This window comes from Siniperca chuatsi, linkage group LG14, assembly GCF_020085105.1.
Source record: "Siniperca chuatsi isolate FFG_IHB_CAS linkage group LG14, ASM2008510v1, whole genome shotgun sequence".
In the NCBI taxonomy this organism is placed as follows: domain Eukaryota; kingdom Metazoa; phylum Chordata; class Actinopteri; order Centrarchiformes; family Sinipercidae; genus Siniperca; species Siniperca chuatsi.
In genome coordinates, this window is record NC_058055.1 from 21,029,381 (window position 1) to 21,050,708 (window position 21,328).

At 39.5% G+C, this 21,328-nt stretch overlaps 1 protein-coding gene across 4 annotated transcripts in view; it reads left to right on the forward strand.

Annotated features, from left to right (window-relative positions):
• sec24a (SEC24 homolog A, COPII coat complex component) overlaps nucleotides 1–21,328 on the forward strand; it is a 41,458-nt gene that overhangs the window by 2,089 nt on the left and 18,041 nt on the right. For 2 of the 4 annotated variants that reach the window (XR_006380683.1, XR_006380682.1), the window contains exons 2-24: nucleotides 1,571–2,182; nucleotides 4,136–4,300; nucleotides 4,922–4,999; nucleotides 5,618–5,680; nucleotides 6,731–6,897; nucleotides 7,600–7,787; nucleotides 8,325–8,427; nucleotides 9,133–9,259; nucleotides 10,399–10,508; nucleotides 10,652–10,764; nucleotides 11,169–11,287; nucleotides 11,774–11,829; nucleotides 12,143–12,349; nucleotides 13,072–13,195; nucleotides 13,755–13,913; nucleotides 14,314–14,487; nucleotides 14,575–14,685; nucleotides 16,703–16,878; nucleotides 17,065–17,202; nucleotides 17,632–17,736; nucleotides 18,399–18,491; nucleotides 18,723–18,826; nucleotides 18,967–19,153. Coding sequence is in view for 2 of the 4 variants with exons in the window: in XM_044222712.1 (XP_044078647.1) it covers nucleotides 1,571–2,182; nucleotides 4,136–4,300; nucleotides 4,922–4,999; nucleotides 5,618–5,680; nucleotides 6,731–6,897; nucleotides 7,600–7,787; nucleotides 8,325–8,427; nucleotides 9,133–9,259; nucleotides 10,399–10,508; nucleotides 10,652–10,764; nucleotides 11,169–11,287; nucleotides 11,774–11,829; nucleotides 12,143–12,349; nucleotides 13,072–13,195; nucleotides 13,755–13,913; nucleotides 14,314–14,487; nucleotides 14,575–14,685; nucleotides 16,703–16,878; nucleotides 17,065–17,202; nucleotides 17,632–17,736; nucleotides 18,399–18,491; nucleotides 18,723–18,826; nucleotides 18,967–19,081 (3,407 nt within the window). In the remaining 2 variants the exon portion in view is untranslated. Of the gene's footprint in view, nucleotides 1–1,570; nucleotides 2,183–4,135; nucleotides 4,301–4,921; nucleotides 5,000–5,617; nucleotides 5,681–6,730; nucleotides 6,898–7,599; nucleotides 7,788–8,324; nucleotides 8,428–9,132; nucleotides 9,260–10,398; nucleotides 10,509–10,651; nucleotides 10,765–11,168; nucleotides 11,288–11,773; nucleotides 11,830–12,142; nucleotides 12,350–13,071; nucleotides 13,196–13,754; nucleotides 13,914–14,313; nucleotides 14,488–14,574; nucleotides 14,686–16,702; nucleotides 16,879–17,064; nucleotides 17,203–17,631; nucleotides 17,737–18,398; nucleotides 18,492–18,722; nucleotides 18,827–18,966; nucleotides 20,274–21,328 lie in introns of those variants that run through there. The other 2 variants (XM_044222712.1, XM_044222713.1) reach the window with 2 other exon arrangements.

The window sequence follows — 21,328 nt, forward strand, 5'->3', positions numbered from 1 at the left end:
CATAGGGTTGGAGTTACATTTCTCAGGTGTTATTTAAAGCCATACATTACCCAAATGCTCACCATTCCAAACCTTTCTCTCAATCAGTGTCATTATAAATGACTGTAGTAATAAAATGGTCTTTAAAGGCCCCTTGTTTCTCTTTACTTGGTGGTAAGCTTATTTACTCCCTCAAATTTGGATTTAGTCATTTTTATTTGCTAATCTTTAAACTAACTTCCTGTATGGTTTCCCTCTCAATGGGTATATTTGTGATTGCCTGAGAGGTCTGATTCCACATCATGCTCTTTCTGATTGGACAAGAGCTATAACTGAATAGGAGCTTTAGTTCTTAAAATTTCCCTGCTCTCAGGAAGGACAAAGGTTTGAGGTGGATTACATGCCTTCATCTGTTTCTGGTCATTGAGAAGAGTTGTTTTCTAATCCCTTCTCACTCCGCTGACTTAGCTCTGCTTCCAGTTATGTAGTGCAGGACTAAGTGGATAGGAGTGAATCTATTGGCATTATGTAATCATTTAGGGTGCAAACAGTGATATGCTGATGCTGCAATTTAAGTACTGTTGCCTGTTTATTGTTAGATTTGTATTTAGGTAACACATTTATTGATATGAATTGCCACTCTGACCAATTTCTTTCTTCTTTTTTTCCCCCTACTGACTAGTAGATAAGTATTTGAGATCTGTTTTTTGCTGTTGGCAAGATTTTGCATCATCTACTATTTCAAAAAGAGTGAAACCTTTCTTTGAAATTTGGCATTCAGGAAATTGAGAAGCAAATGCCACATTTTGTCTGGTGTCTGCACAATATACAATCAAAGCATTCTCAATTGTGCAAGGGTCTGGTGTCTTACTACAACTGTGTAGTCGAGGAAGGTCACACTTGGCCCAGAGCCCCACACTCACTGTTACTGAGAACAGATCATGGTGAATTAAATCCAGGTAAAGAGATTAGACTCTGGGCTGTCAATTCATTGGTCATTTGGTGTGTCTAAGTGGTTTTCACTTGGCACGGTACTGGTAGTGACAACACAATCTGTTTTTCATATACTTTTTTGAACTGTGCTTCAGACTTAAACCCAAGGATTTGCTTTAATTAAAAGACACTTGAATCACAAACAAAAGCCCCTTTCAGACATGGAATCTGTACTATTGCTGGCTTCATCTGTCTGGGAATCTAATGGCTCGGCTTTTGAGCTTTCAAACGTAAGGCCACCTTACAGAAGTGTTCCATAATGGCTCTGGTCAAGCATAACCCATAACCCAGAGCACTGCAATCCTTCTGCAAATGTTGCCATCTGGTACATAAGAGGAAGTCCAATAGCCCTTTTCCTCTCACCACAGTGGCAGCACTGCTGGAGAACGGTTTGAAAGAAAGAAGAGTTGGACTGACATGTCAAATTGCCAGAACATTTAAGTTTATGTCTGAAAGGGCTTTAGTGTAATTTTGATGGCTGGATCTGATGTGTGTTGTTTTGGTTATGAGAAATATGAAATAACTAAACAAACATAGACCTGTTGTTTTTGACCGAGATTCTCTAACATGCCTGTATTTTTCTTCCTCTCTTCTCCAGGTCCATCACAGAACCCAGTTGCTTTGCAGCAGCTGCCAGGGGTCAGCTATGGCATGACTCACCAACCAACCTACAATCCAATGCAGGCCAAAGCTCCCCCACCCCCCGGCCCTGGACTCTACCCCTCTGGGCCATACCAGCCTGTTCCCCCAGTCAGCTCCTACCAGCCTGGCCCACCACTCACTTCCTACCCAGCTCCTCCAGGCCAGCCGCTGTTGACCAGGCCTCCCTTGGGAGGTCCTCCATCCCATACCCCTCCTCAGTCTGCCAGCCCCAGCCCTGGTCCTAGGCTGCCCCTTGCACAGGCCACACCTCCCCCTCCAGCTGTGTCTTCTTGTAGCTACTACCCCAACCCCCAGCAGCCGCAGCCAATGGCTCCAGCATGGCAGTACAACACAGCTCCCCCACCAATGGGGCGACCCACTTCCATGAGCACACCGCCCCGCGGCCCCGTGGCTAATCATGTGAGCCCCGCTGCAAGCTCGGCAGTGCCACCACCACCATCATCAGCAGCTTACACCTGTGCACCACCAGCCCATATGTCCCACAGTGCCACCCAGCCCCCAGGCCCAGGGATGCCCCCCACTTCTCTGCATGGATACACCCAGCCAGGTAGGAACACAAAGGCTCCACTGAAAACCAAACTGGACCTTCCAGATGCACAATACAATTTTATTTTCAAATGAAGGAGCAAATGAGACACTAATAATGCAGCCACTCCTTGGGTCAAATCAATAAAAAGATGAATCATCCTTTCAGGTTTCAATAAAATCAGCCCAGTGAACTTTAGCCAGTTAACTCTAGGGTCCCGATCACTTAATCACTGTAATTCAAAATAAACAAATACTATGGGTTTTTTTTGTTTTTTTTTAAATATCTACCACTGTCCCCTTCCAATAACTTTTCTATAGCATGATTACGGAGTCTTGTCTCTCTTTCCCCGTCATTGTCTTCTTTCACTGACATGTGCTGCAGATATGCATATCTAGAATGCTGATATGTTGGAGCTGGACATTGCCCTCTGTTCCTACACTGAACATGTTGGCTGACTGCTGCCTCTGGCTCCCTCCCAGGCACAGAGCCTCATTTACTCTGAATTGGTACAAAGTTCAAATAAGAATTTTATAGGTATTATTCTTAATTAGCAGTATGATGTGGCTTTTAGGACAAATCCAAATTTTAATATCAGTTTCTTGTACAAGTTGTATTGCTAATTGCTATTGTATTACTGCTGGATTACTGGTGATAATAGCAGAATGCACACAACCGTATCTTCTGGGCTTTTATAACATTTTAATAGATTCCGGTAGTAGTTTAATTTCTTGCTGTCAGAGTTTAAGAGTGGTCTCCACTGAAAAGTGTTTAGCTCACAGTGTCAAAAACAAAAGGCCACTCAGAGAGAATCTGAGTAACTTTTTATGACAACTAGTCATTAACATTTTATCTGGAGGAAGTCGCTTTGTTAAGTGATATGAGCACGATAGAAATTGGTTGTGTAATCTGCAGCCACAGCGTCTAAGTGATTTGTCATACCATTTTGTAAATTAACCTTGATTTTTAACAGCTGTCTTTAGTGCAGTGCTTCTGCATAGAAGCAGAGGTCACATGATTGCCTCAGTCTCTGTTACCAGCATATCTCTCAATCTTATCATCAGATTGGCTTGAAAATTTCGTTCATGTTCATTCCCCCAACAAGAGCAGCTTGATTTTAGTGACCCTTCCCCCAGCAGCACCATCAGGGCATATCTTCCCAGTACAATGGTGACAGTGAAAGTAGCAGCTAACTGGAGATGTTATTAGGTCTTTGTGGAGATGTGTACTCTGTTGACCGCTTTCTTGCTTTAAAATGCCACGTCTCAAGCAATTCTAAAATGTCACACATTTCACCACCAGCCACAATAATCTGTCGAACAGTTTTGGCTCTATTGAGCTGCTGAAAGTTTCATAGTGCAGTTGAATAGTGTTTAGTCTCCAGTAGTCACAAAGTATTTTGTCATTACAAGAAAAGTAAAGATGGACATGTCTCTGTCACTGTTGTGACATTAGCTGGTTGTGGGTCAGTAGTGCCACCAGCTGTTGTCGCCTCTAGTCAGAGCTTATAATGTTACACATCAATGATGCCTAATATCTCTTCTACATGATATATGGCGACACCACAGAGTTGTTTTACATAACAAAGTAATGTTGACAGAATTTTAGAAGTCATAACTCTGCCTAAATGACCTCACTTTCACCCGAGATGATGGAGGGTGTTGTGAAAGTGTGTCATCATCTCACAAAAATTACTCCTGAAGCGATAAGTGAAAATTCTTCAACAACAACTTTGATATGCAATTAATCATATAAGTAATTTATCAAACAAAAATGCTAAATATGTCCAGCTTTTGAAATTTGAGGATTTGCTGCTTATCTCTCCAGGAAATTGTGATTAGGATTGCTCACTATTTTGTCACATTTTATATACTAAATAAGTAATCGATTAATCAGAAAGAAAAATCTAATTATTTGAAAATAATCAGCAGTTGCAGTCCTAAGAAGGAACACCTATTTGTTGTTTTTCACCAGGGGCTGCACCTCCACAAATGAACCCCATGGCTCCCCATACATACCAACCAAGCAGAGCTCCCTATGGCCCCCCACCTACAGGCCCATCACCAACCATGCAACCCACACTGCCTCCCACTGGACACCCAATGGCCAATGCCACTCCTCCACCCCCCAAGGCAGATGGTAAGTTTTTATGTGTGTGTTGTTGTTTTTTTGTTGTTATTTTTGTTTAGTTTTTATTTTGTGCAACCTATAAATGAGTGCCACATCCAAATGTATTTATACTTGCTGCATCACTCTTTATATTTATTTACATTTTACATTGTATAATTTATTTTGAGTGGTCTTAAAGGTGCCACTGGTATGAGCTCAGCAGAAAGAGACTAGCGATTTTTTTTTAAAGCGTGTGAATCAACTGTGCTGAACAAAAAAGCAAATGGAGCCGGTTTTCCATGAGACAACATGACCAGTCAGCTAAGCAGAGTTAGTCTTTCAGACCTATTGCAGATGATCAGATAGTGTTATGTTTTAACCAGGTTAGTAAGCTTGTGGAAATGTTGGAGGTCCAAGCCAGTGCAGCACAACATTTTCCCCACAAATTAGGCAAGTATAGTGTGGTGTTAATGGGACGTTTGAAGTATTTTGTAGGTCTGTGCCGATTGTGAAATCAGAACGCTTTCAGTGATGATCATGATATTGTATCACTTTGGGTCTGTAACTGTATGTCCTTTTTATAAGCCAGCCATTTTTGTTCTGATCACCTTCCATTGTTTCCCTTCCTTCCCTCCTTCCTCTACATGCCAGTTCAGTGTGGGAGGGCTGTTAACAGCACTCTGTCCCCCACTGAGCGCGACTGCCAGGAGGGGGATATTGAATGTCCAGGTGTGGCCAAATCTGTCAGTAGCTGTTAGATGTTGTGTCAGTGCTTTGATGCCTATCCTGTCCTCTCGGTGCTGTTGTTCATTGTATCTAGGGATGCACACTTTTTCTTTTTCATCCCTTAAATTGATAGCAAATATGAAGCTCCACAGAATTGACTGATACTGAGCTCCAGTCTGTTACTTGTAGAGAGCAATTTACAAAATAAGAAAAGGAGTTATGAGATATTAGTGAAGATGCTTCGCTTTGATCTCTATAACTTGTGCATATTTACTTGGGTGTTAGTGCTGGTTTAGCCCAGTATTTTGTTAGTATCAGTGCATCCCTGGTAACATATTTCCTGTTGGTAGTTTGTTTGCCTCTCTCTGTCATCCATTCCTACCATATCACCCATATGACCTCAAGTATATCTTTAAAACACCATACATCAATTCCCATCATCAGCATCATCATTAGTATTGTTGTTTTGCTTCAGTATTCCTTTGTGTCCATCTTATATGTATCTTTAAGTGTAGCTCAGATCATTCCATATCCATTGCCTGTGGTTAGCACACTGGGATAGAAATAGTGAAAAGTGTCACTAAAATTATTCACATCACATCTGTGTTTGCTTTGAAACAGGAACTGGGGCTGGCAATGGCCCACAAGCACCAAACAACTATAATCATGTTGACAACAAAATGGGTAAGGCCACTTTCTGCCACATACTGGATTATTTTCAAACCGACATGTACAGTAGGTTTACTAAGAGGACTTTCATTGCAGCTACACACTTGCAGTAAATGGGCATATGGTCCTCTTTCAATTCTCATCACAGTTTTTAGAGGAGGCAAAGCATTTTTTTAAGTGTTTATCACAAACTTTTTTAATAGTAAATCCCTTCTTCAATACACTTTTAACACTTACAAATTATGACCTTGCATTGATTATTCTGCACTAATTAATAAATACACAATGTCACAGGAGTAAAGCTCCCACAAAGCCCATCAATGACTGTTGTTTCTGTTGTGTAACCAATTACAAGTCTCTCATTTTCTTAGGTTTAAAGAATAAGTCTGGGTATATTCCATACTTCTCATATCATTAACAAATCCCAAGAAAAGTCCAAAATCAACAATGAACTAATCCCAGTAATAACTATTGTCTGTGTAGCTAAACCCTGATATAGCTTATTCCTCTCTGCCATAGACCTCCATTGTTGTTCACAAACTATTAAAAACACATTATTGAGCCACACCGTTTCACTTGGTGACTTGTTCCTTCATCACCATAAAAACACTGCCACTGCTGTTTATTTTGAATCAATCCCACATACACCGTTGTGCTGCTATAATACTCATCAGCCACCAAATGTGTATTAATCCCAAGCTGAAAATAGTCCCCACCAAATGCACCATTTACTCCTGTTTTAGTAACATTTTCTAAAAACTACAGTGACTAGCTGTTTTAGGAAATTAGTCTTTTTTTACAAAGTAAAAACTTGTTTTTAAATAATTGCGTCTTCAGTAGAGGCTTGAGGCACTGTGCCAGAGACAGAGCAGGGAAGTGTGGAGAGATGGACTAATGCATTGTTGCTTTTGGTCTTTTCATTGGATTTGTTAACAGCAAGAAAAAATATAGAATAATGCCAACCTTATTATTTAAAGGGTTTCACTTTTTCAGTAATCCCTGCTACTCAGTGGGTTTGATTTTTCATGTAAACTGAACTCATTTCTGTTCCCTTTTCTTCCACAGCTGGCCTGCCCCAACCCGGACCACCTGGTCGGCACTTGGGCCACTACCCCTCCCTTCCCCCTGGGTACCAGAACACCTCGGCTCCCCACAATGCCACCTCCCCCATGCACCCTGCGATGCAGGCCGCCACGCAGCCTTACACTCAAGCACCTCAGCCATACCAGCAGGTGAGGGGGAAGTCACAGCCATGTGCTGACTGAGTACATTTAGTGCATTTTGCATATACTGTTTGTTCGTAATGGTTGTGGAACAGTGTGCTCTGCTATTCCTGTCGTGCATTTGCTTTTCACTTAGTACACATGCAAAACCTTTTTGTCTGTCCAAGCTATATGAAAATGTTATGTTGTCATTCAGATATGACTTCTGTGCATTTGTAGAAGCAAAGCTGTCAAAACAAGAAGAACAGTATCACAGAACCTACATACAGTTTGCTTTATTTATGTGATATACTTTCATTGTTTACCGAACTAAAACACCTAAACCAATTTTTAAGTTTATGCCAGCAAGTGACTTTTTTTAGGGACCAGGTTGACACATTGGATTGCTGATATATCTGACTGATTGTTGTTTCTTTGTTACATAAGTGATGATAGTCAGTGTCATCCATGACTGTAAACGATTTGTAAATATCAAAAAAAATAATCGGTTGCGCTTTGGCTGTGCCATGACGATAAAAATTCTGGAGCAAATATTAAATCCTTTCGATGTTTTGGCTTTAAAGTCGTCAGATTTGGAGGCAGTGAATATCAGTAGATATGTACACCAGTCGATCAAAGCATGGGTGGCCCTCCATGATAAATGATTTGGCTGTCATAAGTTTTTGGTAAATAGATCAACTTGAATAGCTTATTGTTTTTCCCTTCTTTTAGCCACGTGGTGGCCCAGGGCCAGCCCAGCTGAGCCCGTCCCTGGCAGCCATGAGCCTCCAGTCTAGCACCCCAGAGGCTCTGAGAGTGGTCAACCTGCTGCAGGAGAGGAACCTGCTGCCACCAAGACCGATCCCCGCCCCGACACCCTGCCTCCCACAGGACCTGCAGAAGATTAACTGCCACCCAGAGTAAGCCATGGTAGACTACTATTGACAGCATGTGTCTATATTTAAGTTCTTTCATTTAATTATGTTATTATACTTTAATACTGATGTTACTGTGCATTAAGTGTTTACACTTAAATTTTTCAAACTGTATTATGTAATTTTGTATAAAGAAAGTTATTGAATGCACCTAAAGGGGGACTTTTTGCATTTTAAATGACTGCTTACAGTGAAGAACCAAATGTTGGCTGTGGCTTGATTGCCTTCTGTGCAACTGTACACATTTTACAGTAGGTCAACATAAGCATTAATTTGCCCCTGCATATGTTGCCCTGTGAGTTTCTTGGCTATGTTGTTCCTAGACTAAAATTTTAAAGCCTAGCAAAGGGGAATTTTCATCAGATGTAGATTAAACTCCCCAAATGATCTATTAACATGTTCATCCATTCACTTAACCCAATCGCCCACATACTGTGCTGGTACATGTGAAATACTGAGGACCACATGATCTCTGCATGCAGTTGAAGTACTATGAACTTGTGTGTTTGTGTGTCTCTCCAGGGTTTTTCGGTGTACGCTAACCAGCATCCCTCAGACCCAGTCTCTGCTCAATAAAGCCAAGATGCCGATGGGCCTGCTGCTCCACCCCTTCAAAGACCTCTCGGTAACACCTTAGGTCAATTTATAATGAGCACACACATCAGTCACTGCATTTACATTAACTTAAATAACCTTGCTATTGTCTGCTCTCTATAATAACCTTATCTCTTAGGTGTCATGTTAACGTGAAACCTGGTTTCAGTTAGTGTAAGGGATTAAGAAGAACTTGGTAAACACAGCTACATTTTTTTCCTGGGGAAACCAAATTTTCTGGCAATGTATGTGCTTAACCATTCTCATTACTGGTTTGAGCATGAGACAGACTTCAGATAATGTAATGTAGATGTTAATCTGTATTTCTTTTATTGCATTAATGTGAAGGAAGGTGGTGCCAGGAGAAATTAGTGTGTGCTCAACAGAACTCTTTGCCCAACAAGTTTGCCCATCTACAGCCTCATCATTAATTATGTTTCTTAGCTTTAGATAAAATAACTACATCAGACTTTTACTGATTTTAAATGTTGAGAATCCTGTTAGCACTTTTTTTTTCATTTGACTAAATACAGCTGTGGGCAAAATCAGTCAGAACACATTTATGTTTGTTCCTGTGTTAATTGAGGGCACAGACGACAGGCGTTGCACAACTTGGACAGCAACAAGAAAGTCTTTATTGAAATGCCAGTTTCAACTAACTGCAAACAAGAAAATGAGTTTGCCTGGAGGCACTTTTCACACAGGTGTTGGTTTTGTTCTGTGGTTTTCCTTGCAGCAACTTCCTGTGGTGACATCCAGCACCATCGTCAGGTGTCGGTCCTGCAGAACCTACATCAACCCCTTCGTCATTTTCTTGGACCAGAGGAGGTGGAAGTGCAACCTGTGCTATCGGGTCAATGATGGTAAGAGGGGTGGGAGAAGTGATGAAAGAGATATAATCTTCTGAAAGAGCCACTATGAGACCAGTGGAGGTGAAGTGTCCAAAATAATACAGGTTAGCAACAAAATGAACAGTATTTCCATTAAGTAACAAATGGAGAATATGACGAGGCAAAATTCTTTTAATTTTTAAGGACCTGGTTGTGATAACCCAAAATATTCTCTAATGGAGCTACTGCATCTGTTAAGCAACATTAACATAAAACACGGGGCGTGATATTGACATCTGATGGCCAGCAGTTACTTGTACTTTTTCGTCACAGTTAGCTAATATAAAACCCTAGTGTGAACAAACTCAGGTAATTTTTTTTCTTTTTCTATTTAACTGTATGAACACCTGAGAAGGTGCCCTGAACTTGAAGCTTGAGTTTCAGGGTAGACAGGTTCAGTGTAACAGGAGACATTTGTGTTTAAATTATTCCAGGAGGACTAGAAGCTGCAAATGAGATGTACAGAGCTGTTTACTTTTGGTGAATTCAAGTCTGTTCTAAATAATCTGAAAAATACTATTCTTGGTCAATGCTTTTACTTCTAATTTATTATTTTTACTTTTTGTTTTGGTAACCAATACATGTTTATGCATCTTAGATGATAACATTATTTATACTTGCGTGTGAAGGTTGTCTTAGCATGTTTATCTCTGTATTGTATTTATTGTAACAATGTTCTTATGCCACACTCTGAGCCATGTCTCAGATTTTAATCTCTGAGACTTCTTACACGATTAGATTAAGAGGGAAAAAAAGACATCTACTGTGTTATATGATGATTTTATTGTGGTAATCATATAAAGATGATATAATAATGATAATAATACAGTACATAAAGGGATGCATTTCAAGTGGATAACATTTTTTATAGTAATTAAATAATGCATGTACTCTTCCACATCCCCAAAACATATTGCCACCTTTATGACTGTGGACCTTTATGACTGGATCCTCCCCTCTTACTTTTCCTTCATGCTCATGATTGATAATTGAAATACACACAAAGTACATAGTACACTATTTAAGACTATAAGCTCACTAGATGTGTGTGTGTGTGTGTGTGTGTGTGTGTGTGTGTGTGTGTGTGTGTCTGTGTCTGTCTCTGTGTGTAGTTCCAGAGGAGTTTATGTACAACCCAGTCAGCAGATCGTACGGAGAACCACACAAAAGACCCGAGGTCCAGAACGCCACCATTGAATTCATTGCTCCTTCAGAATACATGGTAGGTTTCAACAGCTTTTATTGACATTGGTCCTGTTTAGAATCTGAACTGTTATCTGCATGCTCAGTTTATTCTAAATTAATAACTAATTTCCATATAAGTATTAGTGCCAAGGCTACATGTGTTTGCCCTGCTTTACCCAGCTGAGGCCACCACAGCCTGCTGTTTACCTCTTCGTTCTTGACGTATCCCACAATGCGGTGGAGACAGGCTACCTGAATGTGTTCTGCCAGTCACTGCTGGACAACATCAATGCGTATGTACAACATTACATTACCAGTTATTCCATAGATGTTGAGAAGACAGCAGAGCCTTTTTTTGTTTTGCTTTTAAACTGTACAAAGGGTTGATACACAAATTTACTTTAATTGTTTGACATTTCATGTGTAGATAAACGGACATGCTTTTTTAAGTCCCTAATTTATGATTGTTTATGAAGGTATTTCATTAACAATCTTAAATCTTTATAAATACACTTGCTTAATAGAAGTTAATGTTTCCCTGTATTTAATCTGCAGTGGGACACCATGTAAATATTTCTGCCAGAAAGTGGCTAAATCTAGGCAAATAGTTGTTTAAGTATATAATTCTACAGAAGTATCATAACTTAAAAACTTAAAAAAAAATGTATTTAAGTGTGGGTGTGTGTCTGTTACCTAGGCTTCCTGGAGATTCGCGGACAAAGGTAGGCTTCATCACCTTTGACAGCACCATCCACTTCTACAACCTCCAGGAGGGACTTTCCCAGCCTCAGATGCTCATTGTGTCTGACATCGAAGGTGAGACGCAGCTGACAGAAAAGGCCATACTCTCATTACTACAGCAACCAGACACCAGCTGTATGCAAACTTACTGCAATTTAGAACGATTAAATATATAAGATATCGAGATCACAGACTGCCTGGGTCAGTAAACATGAGTGGGAGGTTAGCAGTTTTTGGGGACTGTTCCCTTCTGCTTCAGGTGAAACTTCTGTGAACTATTCAGCTGGATCCCAATTTCTAAATGTCAGAGATATCAGAGAAAAGTCAAGATGACTTCAAAATTTTCTGATCTATTTAATTGTTGATGTCAAGGAAGCCTCACCATAAACAATGGCTCTGTTTTTCTGTGTTTTTTTTTTTTTGTTTTGTTTTTTAATGAACTTCTTCACGGTAGCTGTACTTTTTAAAAATGAGTTTCATCACTATTATGATATCAGTGTGTATATGACTAGTGTGGCTGTATTATTATCTGTTTTAAATAATAACTTTTGTGCTCCACAGATATCTTTTTACCGACACCAGACAGCCTTCTAGTAAACCTCAATGAATGCAAAGAGGTAAGAAAATCTACCTTGATTAAAGCTATGTTGTGAACCTAAATATTACATAAATAACAGTCCAAAACCCCCAAATATTGTCATATTTAATTTTAAGCTTAGTTTTAGTCATATGTTTTTGATTTCTTTACAATGTGTAGGAATTAACATGAACAATTACTGCATATTTAAACCTTGTGGACAACTTAAATCACCCTGGCTCTGGTATCTGACCTCTTTGAAGATGGAAGAAAGATGAAATGAGAAACTTTTTCCCTCAGAGATCAATAATGGGTAACAAAAATAAGACTCACTCCATATATTTGTTTTTCAGCTTGTGCAGGATCTACTGAAGAGCCTGCCAAATTTATTTGAAAAGACCATGGAGACCCAGTCTGCCTTGGGTTCAGCTCTGCAAGCAGCCTTCAAGCTGCTGTCACCCACCGGAGGGCGCATGTCTGTCTTTCAGACCCAGCTTCCTAACCTCGGTGTGGGAACACTCCAGTCCAGAGAGGACCCCAACCAACGGGCATCTGCCAAGGTAAGAGCTCTGATGATGAAGCTTCTCCAGGACATCAATGAGAAGTGATTTGGAAATCATACAGTAGGATTCAAGAGCTGTATACCCTACAGAAAAAAAGATAATACACGTTTGCTTTTTGTTCACCTATGTTGTTGGTGTGTTGGTTTTTACTTTAACTAATACCTTGTAAAACATCTTAAATTTGTAACTCGAAAACCCTGAAAATGGAGACCAGCTCAAGAGGTTTTTCTAATTTGAAATGGAAATCTGTCAAAGGATGATGATCAATTAGTGCAATCCTATGAGAAATAACCCATTTAGGGTTTTACTTGAGGACCATATCAGGCAAGGAAAGTCAAAATTCTCCTGGGAAGTCAGGGAGTAACAGAGTATTACACATCAGACATAGTACAAAAACATATAAGATTATTGTTTTGGCTGTTTGTTTCGCACTTTCATGGCAATTAAAGCCAGACTTTTAACTACACTGAAAAACAACACTTTTTAAACAAGGCAGAATTAATGAGTTCCTGTCAAGAAAATGCTCTGACTTAGTTGTGGGAAGTCATGGAAAGTTATAGATTCTTATATCAGGGCAGAGAAAGGGCCAGTATTCAGGAGAGATTTGTCTTTCTGTCTTCTCAACAATAATCATCATCTTTTGATTTTGACAAATTTTGTGTAGTCGCATTAAATTCCGATTTTAAGCTCATGGTCCCACCTGCCGTGTTTTCCTTCAGGATATCCAGCACTTATCCCCAGCAACAGACTTCTACAAGAAGCTGGCTCTGGACTGCTCCGGCCAGCAGGTGTCTGTTGACCTGTTCCTGCTCAGCGCTCAGTACTGCGACCTGGCATCGCTCGGTAAGTCCTGGACTGAATGGATGGGATAGGGTGGATAGAAGAAAAGAAGCAAGGAGGGTTTATTGAACCTGTTTACGTGTCTAGTGCTCAATACAGAATACTTTGACCTGATATGCTAATTTGGGTTTTACCAGGAGAGTCAAATTTATAATTTAAGTTTTGGTCATATTAAACAACAGGGGGAAATAATTTTACATTTAAAGTTCATGGGACAATGTTATGATTTGTGTTTATTATAGGCTAGCTTTATACTTATATCTGTCTGGGGAAAGAAAAGCTTTGGGAATCTAGTGATAAGCCAACTATTTCTAGTGAAGTACCAACTAATTTCTGGGTTTTAAAACACAACACATTTATATATCCTCGGTAATGGCAAAAAAGTGGATACAGAAGCCAGAGGCACTAGATTATTATTTCATTTTTCATAATACCAGATGCAAGCACAGGAGGGGAGAGTGGGGAGTTGGGTGTGAATCTATTTTTATCATGTCCCAAATAAGACAATCAGCATCTCATTGTTGCCTCATCTCTCCTCTTGTGTGCCTTCTCTCTCTCCCAGGCTGCATATCCAGATACTCGGCAGGGAGCGTTTACTACTACCCCTCCTACCACCACCAGCACAACCCCGCTCAGGTGGAGTGCTTCCAGAAGGATCTGAAGAGATACTTAACCAGGAAGATCGGCTTTGAGGCCGTCATGAGGATACGCTGCACCAAAGGTCTGTTGGCACAAGAGCTGTCGCTTGGTCGACCATTGACCTGAATATGCATTTACGGATGTGACTTTGAGAATTTCAAGTTTTTTAGATGTTTAACTTACATTAATTTCTGATTGGTAAATGCTTTTCAGTGTTTCCTTTCCGGCTTTTTTGTTATTTTTCATCTTATCGTGATTTCAGCTGCATTGTTTTAATCATGAAAAATTAGGATTGGGTTATGTGTTGTCTTCCCTGTGGATTATGGCACTGACTGGCTGCTGTGATTAACTTAATTTACAAAATGCTGAAAGTTGATCAAATATTTAACATTATGTTTTTGGGTTTTTTTTGCAGTTAAGTGTTATAGTTTGGTGCTATCAGTCCAGTTTGATTGATTTTGTCTCTCTCTGTCTCTCTGCAGGTCTGTCCATCCACACGTTCCACGGAAACTTCTTTGTGCGCTCCACAGATCTGTTGTCCCTTCCAAACGTGAACCCAGATGCTGGCTTTGCGGTTCAGATGTCCATCGAGGAAAACCTTGATGACATGCAAGTTGTCTCTTTCCAGGCTGCGCTGCTTTACACATCCAGCAAAGGTACACACACACCCAAAGCCATTGTGAAAACTATAAATAACAAATCAGTGTCTCTTTTGTTTAAATAACATGTGTTTTCTCTTGCAGGAGAGCGGAGGATCCGTGTCCACACATTGTGTCTCCCTGTGGTCAATTCTCTGTCAGACATCTTTGCTGGGGCTGATGTTCAGGCCATCACTGGACTGCTGGCTTGCATGGGTACGTACCACACCATCTAACATCTTTTGAAGATCCCCTCCAGACATGTTTTAAGACACTTAAAAATACTCAGTTACAAATTCTTAAAATTACATCTACCACTTCTCCCTCATTCAAAAGTGTAGAAGCTATGCAAATATTGTTCATTTCAGAAGTTTAACCACTGGACACAAGATGTCTTCTACACTAAATAGTCCATTCTCAGTCTATATGCGCTGGAGGTTTCAAGTTTCCACATCACACTTGTCTAAGTTGTATACTGCACCACGATTGGTTTAACTATAACCATAACTATTTGTTATGTGACAAAATCATACTTATATGTTCACATCTTAAACTCAGATTTAAGATTCTGCCCTCAGCAGATGAATGTGAAAACAGCCTTCTAGTATCAGACTCAGACCTTCACTGTGCAGAATGATGTATGTGCAAACATTCAATTGAAGTAATGATAAACAAAACATCTTTTTGAGTCGAGGGGGTCTTAAAGAGAACATGTCTCATGACTATTTTAGGGGCACTGACACTGGGGTTGCACAATACATATTAAACTCACAATATTGAACATCTATTGTCTCGGCAAATTGAGCAAGATGTTCTGGTGCTGTGCATAATAATATCATGTCACGTAATTTCCTTTTATTCAGATTGGGCATACCTGCAATAGAACTGAAAAGGGTTCTGCATTGTAAAATGTCTGCCCATGTGTCAGAACTCATTCTTTAATTAATTTTGTCAATTTTTGCTGCCCTAGTTCTTACTTGATGTTTGTTAGAACTCCTTATTTGAGTTTACAATCTACAGCTGTTTTCATCCCTGTGTATATAAGTGAGTTTTGTCTTAATGCCAATGATACTTTTCTGGATACTTGATTACATCAGATGAAAACTGTTTTCATTTTCACCATGAATATTATAATATAATATGTGTGTGTGTGTGTGTGTGTGTTAATGTATAATATGGATAAACTTGGGTTTGTAGCATCACTCTGAAATTATTCTTCATTGTTGCAGTAAATAGTCTTTTGATTGGCTACATACTAAATCATTGCAGGGTTTTCATCCACTTCACTGTTATTAGCACTGACAGATGGAGATGAGTGCCGACAGCTGTGGTTACCTAGCAACCATCGCGTACTGAGCAGTCAGATCTCTCCTGGCTCATCTCACATTCACTTAGAGAACAGACGCTGATATTTTGTTTTCTTCAAAATATGGCACAGAATGGCACTACCACTGTTTGTGCCTTACTTCAACTGATAGCCCACAACTGCTCATTAATGTACACAATGCTAAAAGTCTTAAAGTTGCATTGAAAAAAGAAAAAGCTATTTATAGAGCTACTAACAACATTTGTCTTAAAATGATCAGAAATTCATAAATCACATTTTGTCATACTCCATGGACAAGAATAAACTCATGCTCAAGTTTATTTTTCAAAATCCCTCCATTTTGATATACCAGCAAACTCTTTTGGTGCTTACATAGCATAATGGTTGAAATGCATACAGAGTCCAACCATTCATACCATCACAGATTATTTTGCAGTCCCCTCTATACCCTTCACAGCATGGTTAGAATGTATTCATTAATTCATTTATTTTAAAGATTCATCCAAATTGGCAACCTCAGAAGTTTATTCACAGAGCAGTGTTCAACTTGTGAAAAGCTCATGACCTCTCCCTCCCCCTTACATACAGTGAGTTACAGAATTGAGACACCATTGAAATGTTGTTTCTTCCTAGTCTGTCTTTCTAAGTCTCACATAGAGCCATTATATGTAGAATTTGTATGTTATAGCATCTCTCAAATTATTCTGGTGATATAAGTTTTTGTTTCCAGAAAAATGAGACAAATACTTATGAAAATTGGTGAGGTCTATGTGTTTATCTCAATTTTGTTACTACCACTGGTGGCTGCCAAAGTCAGAAATGTTAAAATCCTACACATAGTGGCTTGAAAGAATGAGATTCCGACTCCTCCTCCTGACAACTGCAGATGTTTCCCTCTCTCTCCAGCTGTGGACCGCTCGGTGACAGCCAGTCTGAGTGATGCCAGAGATGCGATGACCAACGCTGCCATTGACTCGCTGTCGTCGTACCGTCAGTCTGTGTTGACCATCCAGCAGCCCGGCCTGCTGTCCCCGGCCTGCCTCAGACTTTTCCCCCTCTTCATCCTTGCCCTGCTCAAACAGGTCAGCTTTTATTATATTTGCTTAGTTTGTTTATTTACTAGTTTAATGAACATAGAACGCTAAAATAAAACTTACTCAACTTTTTTTCTGGCACTTAAGAAACTGCTTTTACTCCCAGGATTTTGTTTGTAAACCACACCATCGAGCCCTTATTGATCCATATGTTTGTGTGTGTGCACCCTGCAGAAAGCCTTCAGGACGGGCACCAGCACCAGGCTGGATGACCGGGTGTTTGCAATGTGTCAGCTGAAGTACCAGCCTCTGGCCTACACCATGCTGATGATCCACCCTGCTCTGTACCGTATCGACGATCTGACCGATGAGGTGAGGAGGATGAAATTTCCCCTCAGCGCCTGTACTTCTCATCTAGTGGAGAGAGATTTCTGAAACCCTGGATATAGTTTCCTTGAAGCCATAAGTTTCAGAAGAGACAAAAGAGACATGATTTATGTTTTTTTATGTTTATGATTAAGATTATACAATTGGAGTAAAAATGAAAAATTATATTTTACGTAGTACACTGATACAAAACTATACAAAACACTGTTTTGGCAGGGAAGTTATCAAAAGGGTTATCTGTTAAGGACTATTTTTTGTGGTCCTTAACCGCTAGAACTCTAAATTCAGTCTAGGTGTTGTTTGGCTTTTTGGCAGTGGGCTGACTGAACAGTCATCCCAATATTTTCCAGTTATTTTTAGTGTCTCCCTGTTACTGAGTGATCTTGCCTTTTCTTCTGTTTCCTGTATCCTCAGGGAGCTTTGAACATCAACGAGCGGACCATCCCTCAGCCCAGACTGCTGCAGCTGTCTGTGGAGAAGCTCAGCAGGGAGGCAGCTTTCCTCATGGATGCTGGAACGGTACAAAGCTTTCAGCCCTGCTTTTAGCACTCATAACAAGCTAACAGAAAAACAAAGCTGATGTCTCAAACCTGGCTGAATCCTGAGCAAAAATCCAACTTGGATTTCACTTAATGTCTGTCTCATGTAGTGATTCGCGACATTTTCCCTCATTATTTTTGACAACCCCAAAGATTCTTTGGATATAGCTACTCTCTATAGCTGTGGGTTATAGTATGTGAATAGAGTTGTAATAATAGCATAGTAAGAAAGTGAAATTTCTTGTTCAGAAAAAGTAAAAACCAATGCAGTATGCAAATACATTTTGGGCTATTAAGTCTACCGTTCTTGTCAAAATCAGTCTGCCTATATGACAGTTAAACATTGGTGCAAAGCGGTAGTTTTGTGCTGAAGCCTTATTGATACTGATGGACCATGAGATTAACAATGACATTAACCTCTCTGCGATACACTGGAGAAGAGTGTGTAAACTTAACATTTTACGTAATTCATCCAGTGTGGCTATGAATTTAAACATCTGCACAAGCTTCCGTTTTTATCTCTTGTTTTTCAAGCACCCTGTAATGAGGTGTGCAATGTTCAGTGATCGATCTCAATACTACAATACTTTGTATTTATTTGTGACTGTATTTAATGTATACCTTTTTATATTGTTCCAAAAGGTGATGTATTTGTGGATCGGACGGAACTGCCACCCCAACTTCCTCACACAAGTACTGGGAGTTCCCAACTATGCTGCCGTGCCTGATAACCTGGTAGGAAACCTCATGTTGCAGCAGTCACACCTATAAAACACTGTTTCCACCTACTGTGGTGATTGTTCGCTCCTGTACTTGGCCTCAAACCTGTATCTGTGAAACATATTGTCTTGAAGATGGCATAATGGTCACATCTGTTAACTCACATACAGTACAGCTACAGTTTCACTCAATGCATCCTCCCACTACTGATGATGAAAACTTCACTATCGCTTTCTCCTCTCACAGTATCTCCTCCCAGAGCTGGACACTGCAGAGTCACAGAGAACCAGAGCTTTCATTGGTTGGCTGAGGGATCAGAGGCCATTCTTCCCGTCCCTGCATGTCATCAGGTGGGCAACAGACAACATCCTGTATAAGAGAGTAGCAAGAGTGTGGGGTGTTCATAATAAAACAAAACTCTTGAATTCCCTTGATAAGAACTGAGCAACTACAACTTGACTTTTTTTAATTATTATCATTTGACTCTCAGGGACGAGAGCCAGCTGAAAGCCACCTTTATGCAGAACATGATCGAGGACCGAACAGAGTCGGCCCTGTCGTACTACGAGTTCCTGCTTCACCTCCAACAGCAAATCTCCAAATAATCTTCAGTGGGACTGTAGCGAGGGAACACTGACATGAGGACGTGTGTGTGTGTGTGTGTGTGTGTGTGTGTGAGAGACTGAAAGCAGTGGAAGGGAGACTGAAGGAATGCCTCTTGCTCCATCTCCAGCTGTGGTTCACCATCTCTCTGAGGAAAAGCTTCTGAACTGAACTGATGTGAAGCGTCACTCAAATCAAACTCTGTGACGGACAGTGTGAGGACGGAGAGTGACCAAGAATCATTGTTGATGCTTATTTGGCACTTCTTACCCAGCTGAAGCAATGCGTTGGAAGAAAAAAAAATAAGAAGCAAGAAATCCATGATAATGTATGTCAATGATTGAATGAATCAGGGTTTAGTCTCATAGAACATTGTTATCTTACTGAGGTATTGTTCGGATACAGTCCAGGCAAACGGATGTGTGAAGTGTTTTTGTTCAAAAAGCACTGTTGTCTTTACTAAAACAAGTCAAACATATGTGAGTATGTATGCTTAAAGATAGGTTTATGAGGATGTTTAGTATTTTTGCGCTCAAAGACTGTTATTGGGTGTCACTAGGAGTGTTTATATACACCTGAGCTCTAACAACACTCTTAATATCGTACCTGAAGGACAGGATGTGTGCTTTTTATTTCTCAGTCATTATAATTGTGTGTCGAACAAATCCGTAGGCTCTGTTGTAAAAGGCAGAAGTGTTTGAAGGCGGCTTGACCTTGCCGTCATCGCTGCCTTAAATGTGTGGGCTCGGCAGTGGAAAGTAATTTTCATTGGTCTGACCTGTCCTTCAGTAATTCTGTCATCTTCTCTGTCTCTGGACATTCAGAACACCTCTGATGACATCGCTGTTCTGTTTGTTTATTTCTTTTTTTTTTTTTTTTTTCTGATAATCTAATAATTTATGAGACTCCCAATCTGATTAAATTCTATAATTGCCTTGTATGGGAACTCACTTTTTATTATTAAACCTCTGTTCAAATACAGACTCTATATATGAAATATTTTAATATAATAGGATATGGGAAATTTTAACACAGACATAACAAAGCCATTGTGATCTTTTAATCATGCTTATTGATACTTGTATATTGAAAAGACTACATTATATAAAGGTGAAGAAATGCTGGTGATTTTAGTATAAACATTAAGGTGAAATGACGCTAAGAGAATAAAATGTTTGGGACTTTTTAAATGTAGTTGTGTTTTGGTGGGTGAACAGTGTTTATTCAGTGAAAACGAAGACTACAAAACAGAATATGGACCAATATAGTCAATTTTTCTCTTGACTGAGCGTGAGTTGAAGGTTTTTGATTTGGTCTGATTTCTTACAGTTTCTAATCTATGTATTATATAAGCAAAAATGTATTTAGGAACAGAAAAATATGTTTTTGGTCTTCATGCACAAAATTGTCTTTCATAAAAAAAGCTGAAAATAAAAATAGCCTGTGTTTGTACAGAGTAAATTGCAGAAGTGTGGACTCAAGTCACATGACTTGGACTTGAGTCATGAATCAAATCGACTTTACAAAATCAAAAAGACTTGCAACTGGACTTGGACTATAACACCAATGACTTGTGACCTCACTTGTCCACAGGAGAAGGAATGTATGGATTCCCTAAAAAATTAAAGTTATGACCTGACTTCACTTCAAACCCTAAGATTAAAAAAATATGTTATTAAAAAGTGTGCAGGGAATCAACTCTTCACTTTCCTGACAAAAGATGTTTCAAAACAATGGCTTTGTCCCACTTCTGGTAAATTGTGAACACACAGCAGCTAGAAATGGAGAAAAAAACATGCATCAATACAGTTTTTGATGTTGATAACAATAATCAATATTAAAATCGTGTATATTTGTAAACCTTAGTACATGCATAACAGATAAAGTACATTTTGAGCACCGTGATACTTTTATACTTTATATCATTTGACAGTTTTATTAAATGACACAATTCCTGGAAAATTAATATTAAAAATGCCAAGACCACAGTTTCAGCAATAAAAATTATATTTGAACAATATGATGTTACTTTTTAAAGCTGATATCAGCCAGTATCAAAATTGTTGCTATTTGTAACAATTAAAGGCCGGTAACATCTTTATTATGAATTCTGCTTTTATATCCAAAGGGCAGGATTAAATAAGGTTTTGTCCTTTACAGAAGAAAATTGTGTCTTATCAAACTTTGTCAACAATGTCAACTTTGCTTTCATGTGATGCATTGCATTAATATATATTCTACTTCTAGAT